General features: G+C 37.3%; 1 protein-coding gene across 8 annotated transcripts in view; it reads right to left on the minus strand.

Annotated features, from left to right (window-relative positions):
• IFT88 (intraflagellar transport 88) overlaps positions 1-11,965 on the minus strand; it is a 49,567-nt gene that overhangs the window by 9,295 nt on the left and 28,307 nt on the right. For 7 of the 8 annotated variants that reach the window (XM_030042708.1, XM_030042706.1, XM_030042702.1 and 4 more), the window contains 4 exons: positions 11,899-11,951; positions 8,735-8,800; positions 6,856-6,962; positions 1,099-1,159 (listed from right to left, as the gene is read on the minus strand). In XM_030042708.1, coding sequence (XP_029898568.1) covers positions 1,099-1,159; positions 6,856-6,962; positions 8,735-8,800; positions 11,899-11,951 — 287 coding nt within the window. The remainder of the gene's footprint in view (positions 1-1,098; positions 1,160-6,855; positions 6,963-8,734; positions 8,801-11,898; positions 11,952-11,965) is intronic. The other variant, XM_030042704.1, reaches the window with a different exon arrangement.

Consider the following 11,965-nt stretch of genomic DNA (forward strand, 5'->3'; position numbering starts at 1 on the left):
TTAAGATTACAGTAGTAATTTCCATGACTTTTCATGACCCTACAGAAATGTAGTACAGCATCTGCTATGTAGGTGAAGAAATAAAATTACCGAATAAGGAAAAAAAAAAAAAAAAAATCTGTAAATTATTTCTCTGTAAAAGGAAGGGAAGAGAGGTAAGAATTTATAGGAGGTATCTTTTTATGAGACCCACCGATATTAAGATAAACCAAAGCAGAATACAAAGAAACCATTTCCTTTTTGGGTCAAAATAGGGATTTTTTTTTTTCCAGGTGGCTGAAGTAGCCTGAAGTCTGCTAGTTTCCTTAGAGCAGCAGCAGGGAACAGTTAGGTTTAACATTACTAACATTTCATGGATTTAATAATGGGAGGGAAAAATCATTAGCTCTGCAATATTCAGACTGCCTAGTGCAGAAAAGACAAAGCAGGCCAGTTTCCAGACTTACATTGCTAGAGTTTTACATTTATGAAAGTCAGCATTGTAAATCTATAAGAGCAGAGAGACTCAGTAGTCAGAGAGCAAGCTTTCCTCTATGGAAGACTCTAGTACTTCAACTCTGCTATACTGAGAAAAGGGGAAGAAGGAGCTCAAAGATAGTACAGGTGTCTTCTCCTTATTACAGAGTTGGTCGCACAAAATAGCCTCTTGAACTTGTAACAAACACCTAATGTAATACACTAGACATTGGGCACAAAATTCCCTTTCCTCCATGTTAAATAAAGACACAATGAATTCCTGTTTTTCATGGCTTACCTGTTCTGTTTTGTTATAATATATGATTCCTTACAGTAAATATTCCAAAGTTAATGGGATAAAAATGTTCAAGTCCACAGTATTGAAAACAAGTAGAAATTTAGCTTTAAGAATACACTGAGATCTGTATATAAAGCACAAATCATAGACCATACTGGTTGAGGTTTCATACAGCAATGAAATAATCAAAAAGTATGAAACAAAATTTGTGAAGTACTTGCATATTACTCAATGCATATTTGTGTGCATTTCAGAATGTAAGATTTTACAAACACTTTAAGAAAAACTATTTTCTTTAGGATCCTGACAAATCTGATATTTAAGCACAGGTATTAAGTACTTACCACCACCAGCATTTCCTTCTCTCCGGCTACGTGCACTGCCATCTCTGCCAGATTTAATGCGCTGGAGAACAGTGAAAAAGGTTTCAAAAGAACAGAACAAAACCCCCATTTAGTAATATACATTAGAGATAATTATTGAAAACTCAACTTAGCTTATTAATAAAACAGTAGAAGAACATGAAGCTAGGCTTACTATACTGTAACTAATAGATGTTTTTTCAATGCACAAAATTGTCCTTAAAGTCAGTGTTAAATCCAGTGTTTACATAAAACAAGAGTTCTATGAAATTCAAACAGAATATCTCAATAAATTACTTTTTTTCAGATAAAATTTATACAAGGAATGTGCATAAAAATAGTTCAGATGTACCTTTGTAAAATACAGCTGAAAAAACAGGCAACATAGCCCTCCTTGCACGAGTTCAAAGTAGCCTCTGCCTATTAACGTCTTGTAAATCCCACAAGTGTTTTATTATTGTAAAGATTCAAGGGGGGATGCAGGGAAATCTATAAAAAGAACTATTCACCCCATAGATCTTAAATTTTGAATACTTGGCACAGCACTGTACTTCACAGCAAAATTTAATTTGCTGTTGAGTGTTAAATGCAAGATAAAGGTGAAGGTAAATACTTTAAAAGCTGTGTTTAAAAAGTCAGCTCTCTTGCACTGAGGAAGGTACCATAAACATCTTCCAGCTGTGTTTTTTTTAGTGTTATTTGAAAACTTTAACTGTTTATCAAAGCAGTACCTCTGTATTGCATGGCAGACTTGGCTTCTCCTGGAAAAACACCAAATTTCTCATGCATATATCTTGTCAATTGCAAGAAGGTACATCTCAGTGAGGGACTTTTTGATGGATGGGTACAAAAACCTGGCATTTAAAGCACTCAGCTGTTAATATAAGTAACCTCTGCATTTTATTTCAACATATTAGTTCAGGATCTGATTAAAACACGTGCACACTACCTAACCACGTATTCAGGTCACTTACTGTAGCTTCTTCACCTATTTTTCATCAGAAAAATACCATGGAGTCCGGCAAAGTTGAAATGACACAGAAGTGAAAGAACTTTCAAGATTCATGCCAACAGAAAAAGGAAGAACCCTTAAATCAAAACTCACAGGAGTCAGACAGGAAAGCAGCGAGCCTAGCATGAAACCAGGAATGGTCTTGGAGCGATCCAGTCTGGGACCAGAATTTCTCATACTTTTTATTTATTTTGGGAAATCCTCAAGTCTAAAATATGTTCTCTGAATTTTGGATTAAATATCCTATTCACAGTCCAGTGAAGTAGCATATATCAGTCCTTCAGGAAGCATGTTCAGACTCTCCAAATATTGAACGACTGACAACAAGTCTGCCAGTGGAAGCTCAGCTTCTGTCTGGCAGAGGGAAGTGGTCCCTATATGATAGTGCCCTCATGGCATTTACATCCTAGGACTTCACTCGACAATATTACACAAGTACTATAGCTTAAGCATATGACTAATTCCTGTAAAGTTCCAAGTGAGTAGTTTATAAGTCATCCCATACTAAAAGCAGACATTTAAAACAGGTCCAATGATTTCCACCCTAAAAATGCCTATTTCTCTCCCATGACTGCAAAAGACATTTAGGATGATTAGTCCAGATGTAGATGCCTGAAGGTAAAGGCAGTAAGTCCACCCCAGTGTTTGCACCTATCATCAGTGCTTCACACCACACCCAATCAGTCCCTCATTTTCAGTCATTAAGCTCACTTAACGGAAATAAATAGTAATGTGTGTATACATCAGTGCCAAGAAGGCTGTGTGAACTTTTACACTGTTACCTCTCTTTTTTAAACTAAAACATGAAAAAGGAAGATTAATACAGTAAAAAAAAAAAAAAAAAAAAGGAAAGAAAAAAACAACATATGAAGGTTACAGTAAAAATCCAACGCTGTAAGAGGCAAGGAGAAAAATTTCTACAGAGAATGAACCCCACAGATGTTCCTAGATTCTTGGCTGGTAGTATTTAACAACTTGTCCATATTTGAGAATTGAGTGAAGTAAGTACTCCAGAATATTTATTTTGGTATAAACTCCATGTGGATATACTTATTCTGGAAAAACAATGCCAGAATAGCAAATTTTGATAAATTTCTACAGGAAGACAAAATCTGCGTGCAGACTTTGAAATGTAGGTATATTACACTAGCATTTATCTATTTTCTCTTTACTGGGTGCAATCGAGAAATCATGGGTTAGTCTGAAATTGGGAGCAGGAATTAAACTGTTATCTGGTATTGCTAACTGAAACCAGTGTTTCCATTGGAAACTTAGGTGGTAAAATATTAAAATTTGGTAATTTTAGAACTTGAAAGTATAGTTTATGACTATATGCTCATGGATGACAGAAGGAATTTCTTAGGACAAAAATACCTAGTAATTTCCAAAGCCAGATGGTAGACATAAGACTGAAACAACCACACACTCACACACCAAGCAAGCAAACAAAAAGCCCTCCCAAAATCCCCAAAGCCAAAACCAGGGGATGGGAACCCAGATGTAATACCAATAGCAAAAAAGGAACTGCAGGGCTATTGTTTGCAAGACAGCACTGATGTTGAGATTCTGTCACAGAAAGATACTGAACTTTTAATACAAGACAGCAGCATACTAAATCGCAGTGCATTCTGTAACATCTTTCTTTTCTTAGAGTCTTTGTTCCTTTACATCTACAATGGTGTTGATTTTTAAGAAAACTGGGTCAGTGGGTTCCTTTGGGGGCAGAAAAAGTTGTTCCTTTCTTTGAGGAGACACAGAACTTAGGAGATTTCTGAGTGTGGCAGATGAGAGCCAGAAGAGGGAGATGGAAGCATGTACCTCCATGACAAGGAGCTGCAAGAAGGAGCAGAAAGCAAAGGATCAGGCTTCAGAGGTTCCGAAGAGAATGTACTAGGCATCACAGGGGCAGAATTTTGCTGCCTTTCAGAAACTCACCGAGCTTACTCAGGCTGGAAGCATGGGCCTACCTGCAAGGATGACATTGACAGAACTGACTAGAAACCTGTTTTATTTCTATTGGTGGTGGCTGTAGTTTTGAGGGGGCAGGGCAGGAAGCACAGGTGTTGTTTTGTTTTGGGTTTGGTTTTTTTTTTTAAACCTAGTGCATTTCAGTTTTCTCTGTTTAAAAGAAAATTGGTTTAGTTTAAATTACAATAAAATCAGGCTTCTTTGAATTTAAAAGCCTGTTTCCTTTTCTGGGCAACGTGCTATAGGAAAATACTTAGGCAGATCTGCCTTAAAGCTTTGACTAATTAGAAGAGCCATCATAGATACCTTATCCTCCCCTCTACTCTGCATCCAGATCTGGCATCCCTGATACAAGACAGATGTGGACCTGCTGGAGCAAGTCCAGAGCAGGGCCACGAAATTGATCTGAGGGCTGGAACACCTCTCCTATGAAGAAAGGCTGAGAGAGTTGGGGTTGTTCAGCCTGGAGAAGAGAAGTCTCTGCGGATACCTTATAAGCCCCCTTTAAGTACTGAAAGCCTGCAATAAGAAGGATGGGGACAGACTTTTTACCAAGGCCTGTAATGACAGGAGAAGGGGCAATGGTTTTAAGCTGAAAGAGGGTAGACTTACACTGGACGTAAGGAAAAAAAAATTTATGATGAGGGTGGTGAGACACTGGAACAGGTTGCCCAGAGAAGTTGTGGATGCCCCATCCCTGGAAGTGTTCAAGGTCAGGCTGGACGGGGCTTTCAGCAACCTGACGCAGTGAAAGATGTCCCTGCCCGTGGCAGGAGCATGCACTAGACAATCTTTCAAGGTCTCTTCCAACCCAAACCATTCTGATTCTGCTTTGCAAGGTTAGTTTTGTGACAGGATAGAGTCACCAGACTCTTAAACAGGAGTATGGAAATGTAATACACAGAGTGAGCTTTCCATGTCATGGTTGAATTACGATCACTATTAAAGTCTGAACGGTCTAAAACAACTATGCAATAACTTGTGCTACCGTGCATCTGTACTGGATTCCATTGATATCTTTGTCATTCAGGTACTACTCAATGAAGAACCTTAACACAATGTAGTCAGAATGAAAAAACCCCATAACTTAAACATAATTTCTGTGTTACTAAAATCTTAAATAACTTAGAGTATTTAATGTTTTAAATATTTTACTGGTAGCTTTTTCCCCACCAGAAAGTACAGACGTGTTCAGGAAAGCTCCCGCTTCCATCATGAACTAAACAGGAAGAGATGTAACAATTTTTATTTTATATTTTATTTTATTTTATTACATATTCAAACATTAACTTTCTTAAAGGAAAAAGTGTTTTCCTTAGAATCCTCAACATTTGCAGATCTATGGTACAATTAACACCTTCAGTGTAAAAAATGCTGGAATTATATACAAGGAAATAGATAACTTCTCCATCTCCAGGGACCTCTCTCTCTTTTACCAACTATAAAATAATCCAGTTTTAACTGGTTTCATCTCTAAGCTTTCCTGAGTAAAGCACTGAGGTATTGGAAGTTATTGCAAAGAACTATGTATATCACTGACATTGAACTGATATTCCCTACAAACCAAGCAAAGCCTGTTTAACACACTTCAGAGTGATCTCTTAACTATGAGTTTTGCAGAATAGGAACATTGTATCTGGTCATCTGTTTTGCTTACGGATACCATTATGGGGGAGACATGGAGGAATATTAGCCCCACTGCATTTGTGGACTACCTTTTGTCCATTCTTCAAAGTGCTTTAAATTTTACATTTACTGAAAATCCAACCCAATGTACTTCAACTAGCTCCCCCAAAGTGAGGTTGTAGCATAAATTTAGAATCCTTTGATCAGTGCTTCCCTTTGTGAGTTTCGTTTTTAAAGTGTCCTAGTGTACATGTGCATACTCAGACTATCTGGAATTGACATAAAAGTGAAGTAACTATGGATGCATTTACACATTATCTGACACCAAAAGGGAGCCAGGAAGTGTTACTAGGAGCAGAGTAAATTAATTAAGGCTTAACATGTTCTAATGCAACTATGTAGCTTTGAAGCAATTCACTGGAAAAGAACAGCAAGCTTGAACACTTTGCAGCTAAACAGCACAGATAATGCTTTCCAAACAAGAAACTGATTTTAATTTTAAAATCTTACTTTATGACAGCAATAGTAAGAAAACGATGCATGCGTGTGCACACACACACACACACACATGCTCACTCCTCTGAATAGAACAGAAGTTACAATCTTATACCTTTCACAGCCTGTAGCTTTTCCACAGAAATTTTTTTTTGGTTTAAAAATTGGCACTAACATGAATAATTTACTTCTACCTATGTAATCTGTCAATGTTGCAGCTTTGTATATAGCAAAAAGGAGTTCTACTACATGGACAAATTCTTAGGCTCCCCTTCTCTCCCTATAGTTGCATTATTACTTGGCTCATAAATACCATTTATACAGTCTGGCAAATAAGTAGGAAAGACGACATTCCAGAGACATTGAATTATGTGGGTGGCTCCAGCATTCCCATCACATCCACATAACCCATCTTTCACTAGTATTTAAAAATCACAGAAAATCCAGTGCTTAAAAACCATTCAGACAGATATAAGGCTGATCAGTAATTTAAAACTAAAAACCCCAAATATGCAAAACACAACCCTCTCCAAACTAGGAAGTTAATACACGTTTTATCTTGAAGTATCATAAACACTGTTTTAGCTTCATCTATGTATGTAGTGATACTGTATAATCACAGAAAGAAACAAGCTTACCTGCTCTCTTATTTCTTTTAATTTTTCCACTTTCTTGAGCTTTGTCATATATTCCTGGACTTCTTTCAGCCCCATATCTGTGCAGAGACGAACTAAAAATCGGAGGCCTAATTGAAAAGCAAAATGTTGTTAAAAAAAGGCTTACAAGCAGGCCAAACTACAAATGCACCCTAACAGAACTGGACATACAGAATGGCAAACAATACAAATAACTGCGAATACAAGGTGACTCTAGTCCAGTATCACTATACAAGCTGTGATATTTTGCAAATAATTCAACACTTTCTGTGATGCAGTGTCTATATCCATGAACAGTACAAATACCATTTATATACGTGGAAGGTGCAGGATATACTATCTCATCTGGCTCAGAAGTCTTGACATACACAAAATATTTTGGGAACTCGAAAGCATAATAATGATACTAGGTTATTACTGAGGAGCCACTATCAACAGCATTTTGTTGAAAACCATTTTACAAATACCAACTGCATCAGAATGGTTTGTTTGTTTGTTTTTTCTGTTGCTGTGGCTGATTTTTTTTTAAGATTAGTATTCACAGAATTAAAAAAACCCCAACAAACCAGACAACTGTAACTGTATGATGGAACAAAAAGAACCCCTAAAAACAGTCTCCTGAGACACTATACCGAACTCTGAAAACACTGTTGCTATTCCTTTGTGTTTGTCAACATCCCTTTGAAAGAACTGCCTCTGAAGCAGAAACAAGCATGGCATGACCCATTACTCTCCCAACTGCTTTCACAAATATGTTACTTTCTTTTTGTGCTAAATTAGTTTTCTGCTGGTTTAAGGAGCTGAACTGAAGTCACTGAGGGATCAGATAAACATCAGAACGAGCATAAGGAAGGTGGTTAGGAGCACATGGTCAGGGAGGGATGAGTGAAGAACCATTGTTTCAGCAGCAGAAAACTGTAAAATCAGTTAAAGTGTCTTGTCTAACTCCTGCCTCCATTTTGTAATCTGTAGAAACTACATTCAGAAAAATATCAGCATTCTAAAAGGTTTACTAAATACTCTACCCCTCTGAAATGTGTGACAAATATGAACATGACATTTTGCTTATAACTTTGAGGAGTCATAATATTTAATTTCTCTTGTACAATAGAGCTGTATGATTCCTCTTTAAAAAAGCAGTATGTTTGTTAAAGCAGAACAATATAATTTGATTTTAAAATACAGTGAACGTTCTTCCCACATAGCATTTAAAAGCTTAGGCTTGTTGGTGACAACCTTGTATTTTGGAATAGGAGGTTGTTTTCACAACCAGTGACAACCCTTATTTTCTGCAGGGCTTTTTCATATAGAGTACAGGTGTGACTGATTCTGCAAAATGTCTTACTCTTCAAAGTTATATTTCCTGTAGCTGAGTCTGAAATTCTCTACGGATTTTCCAGAGACTGGTTGACCACCTATACTTAAAAACCCAACAACAAAATCTCACCCTCTACATTCTTTTGGAAGGCCTGGCTTTGGTAAAACTTAACAATAAGATTTTCTCATATCTAGAAATTTACAGCAGGAGTTTCAGCTAGCAGGGACTAGAAGTAAAAATACATGTATTTTATCATAAGAAAGATAAGTAACATAGTTCTAAAATTTAGGAAGTATGTATGAGAAAGAACTCAACCAATCTGCTACAGTTAATGTTCATCTCTCTTCTTCAGCATTACCCTAATATTTCTTAAATCATGCTTTAGTGTTGTCACAGACAACATGCAGCATTAGCATGAATAAAAATGTTAGTTCATGAAAATATTTTCATATGAAAAATACTTACATCATACCATTACTAACACACATATTCAATGTAATAAAGTTTCCTTTGATAGTTGTACCACTCAATTAAACAACTTACATTCAACATTCTCTGGGAATTTTCTGTGAATGACTTTGTATTTCTCTAGAGCTTTCTGGTAGTTACCTGCAAACAAACCAAACATCTCCTATCCACATATCCAAACATAGAATATCTGATGAGAAATCAATACAGTTTAACATCACTTCATCTTTTGAGTACATGATTTAATATTATGAGACCAAATCTGATAAAACCAAACTTCACATTCTTTAATTATTGATAGTAAAAATTAAGAGCATCTGAAAACAGTCCAAGTTACTGTTAACAAAGAGGAGTTTCCTGATTTTTGCCCCTTTTTTGACCTGCCTCTAGGACCCTATTGTTCTATGGCACATCTGTTAGACAAACTGTATCAAGCATATCAGGTCTTATCAAAGGCTGCAAATGTATGGATTGGTCAAATAGAAATGTGTAACAGCTGAGCTCTGCCTGTCCTTCCTTCCATTAGAATACTGTGTCTCTCTCCTTTGGTAGTGAGCAATTATTCTTTAAGACTTCTGCCTTCAGTTTTGGCTCAGCTTGATTATTATGGAAAGCACCGATAGACCCTGTGAATCTAAAACCTCATATCCATAAAATATCTGACAAAAATATTTGTTGAGATACCACTATTTTTATTTTCCTAGTGCAAGGTAGAGATCAAACTGACCTGCTGTGTGTTAACACGATAAGCTGGGAATTTTGCCAATGAATCATAAGTGATCTAAAAAGCAGCCAAAACCATTCATTGTGTTTCTTTGCTGGGAAAACAGTTAATCTGTCTAGTTTTGTGTGGTGCTGACTGTTGTTAATTCACTGACTTCCCCAGGTCCTGTTCCTTTTCTCACGGTTGTATTAAGTAACTGAGCAGTGAGAAAATGCACTTATTTATTATGGAAGTCTGTTCTGCAAAGTTCTAAAGAAGCATAAAGGAGAGTGACAAAATGGGACAGCAAGAAAGAAGAGTATCATTTACATCAAGTGTCTCGAATGCATTTTAGGTGATGAAAAAACCCAGGAAGATTAGTCTCTTTCCATTTTACTTACTGGCATATTATGTTCCCAGTAAGAAAATACAGCACATAAAGACTGCCTTTTGTTTGTGTAATGCAAATACTATTTTAATATTGAAAAATTATACCTGCTGTTGGAAAGGAATGGGAATTAACCAACTTATGTTAGATCAGAGGGTAGTATAATTACATTAAAAAAAATTCTATCAGATCATTTATGCTGTAGTATCTTCTCTATTTTACTTATTTAAGAGCACAAGGAGTATTTCATGCATAAGTCAGTGCAGGCACACTTCCTGGACTTAAAAGAAAAGTCATGTTTTATTACATATACACAGAAAATTCATAATAAAATAATATGTAACTGAATTTTCAAACAAACTTTAGGACCAGTATTCACATCAGGCAGAAAAGTTCAAAAGAAAAAAATAATCAAAACAAATCATGGAATCATAGAATGGTTTGGGATGGAAGGGACTTCTGAAGATCATCTAGTCCAACCCCCCTGCCATGGGCAGGGACACCTTCCACTAGACCAGCTTGCTCAAAGCCCCATCCAACCTGGCCTTGAACACTGCCAGGGATGGGGCATCCACAACTTCTCTGGGCAACAGTGGTGGTGCATTTCTTCCCCCTCTCCAGGCTAATTTATGAACTCGGGGAAGGCTCTCTAGGCCTTAGCATAAGTGTAATGAGTCAGGCAGTTAAGTGACCCTTGACCGTGCCAGGAACAGCTAAGACAGGGAGTTATGCTGTGCGTCTCAAGGACTCCTGCTGCCTGGCAGAGGAGGGGGACAGGAGTAGAGATAGCCAGTTCTCTCCCATAACAACCTTGAGATATTCCAGTCCTCCCCTGACAATCTTGGAACATCCTGTGTCTGTGTTTTAAGTTATTCTCAGACAGCCTCGGAGCTTTCCTTCTCTGCACATGAAACAGTACCAGCACAGCTGGGATTCCAGCAATTTGTTGATGACTAAAGTCAATCAACTCCTAAACCTATAAACAGCAGTACTAAGTGAGGCCATTAGAGCTCTCCTGGACCGCAGCGGGCTGTGACCATCATGCCCCTCTGAGTGGGACACCTCTCAGAACTTGTGAACTTTCCTGTTTGCAAAAATCAGAGGTCTGTCGCCAAAAGCTGACACGACCTAGGGTGATACTTTCTGCTCCTTAAGGCTTGACCCTTCGCCTGTTGAGAAAGATGCTGAAGCATTTGAAGTGAATCTTTTCACTGACCTCGAGAGGAATTTTTAACAGGTATACCTCTTTTACTTTCTTTTACTCTCTTATATGTATATCTCTTAGTATCTTTATGCATGTGCGTGTACTAACCTGAATAGTCTATATTAAGTGTATTATAGTAAGTATATTATAAGCTATTACTTTCAAATTTATACTTAAATTACTGTTGTGAATTTTATTCAATTGTGAATGAATTTTAGGCTGCTATTATACTCATAATCCCTTTAGATATAAACCATTGACCAAGTCTGGGACTAGGAGTCGATCCAGCCACACCTAGACTCCTGACAGGAATTTAGAAAGCAAGGGGGTCTTCTCTGAACCTTGGGACTCAACGGGAGGGTCTCCGCTTACTTTTCCACATTCCCGATCTTTGCACAAATCACAAGAAATTAATTCTAACTTGATTTTTCTTTGTAATATTTCTTTTTACCCTATTACATTTTTGGTCTCTATATATGTAAGTTTAGTCTGATTCTAACTTCATTTTCCTGAGCGCATTTCATCCATGTACTAAGTAATAGAGTGAACTTTGCCATCGAATTCTGTGATGTTGCACTTTTATATAAATTTCTATTAAATTATTTTTGTATTGCTAAGACAACTGGAGGTGATTCTTTAAGCGATCTGAGCTCCCCATCCACTCCCCCCACCCCGCCCCATGACAGCAACCTGTTCCAGTGTCTCACCACACTCATCGTAAAAAATTTCTTCCTTATGTCCAATCTAAGTCTACCCTCTTTCAGTTTAAAACCGTTGCCCCTTGTGCTGTCACTACAGGCCCTGGTAAAAAGTCTCTCTTCATCTTTCTTATAAGCCCCCTTCATGTATTCTCCAGGCTTCTCTTCTCCAGGCCGAACAACCCCAACTAATTACAGAAAATGTTACAAACCTCCAACCAATTACAAGAAAGTTACAGAACTCACCACTTCTCCTGTAGCAACTGGCAACCATCAGCTGCCACTTCACTTGTGTTGGTCTGCATGTAAATAA

The sequence above is a fragment of the Aquila chrysaetos genome, chromosome 19, assembly GCF_900496995.4.
Source record: "Aquila chrysaetos chrysaetos chromosome 19, bAquChr1.4, whole genome shotgun sequence".
NCBI lineage: Eukaryota > Metazoa > Chordata > Aves > Accipitriformes > Accipitridae > Aquila > Aquila chrysaetos.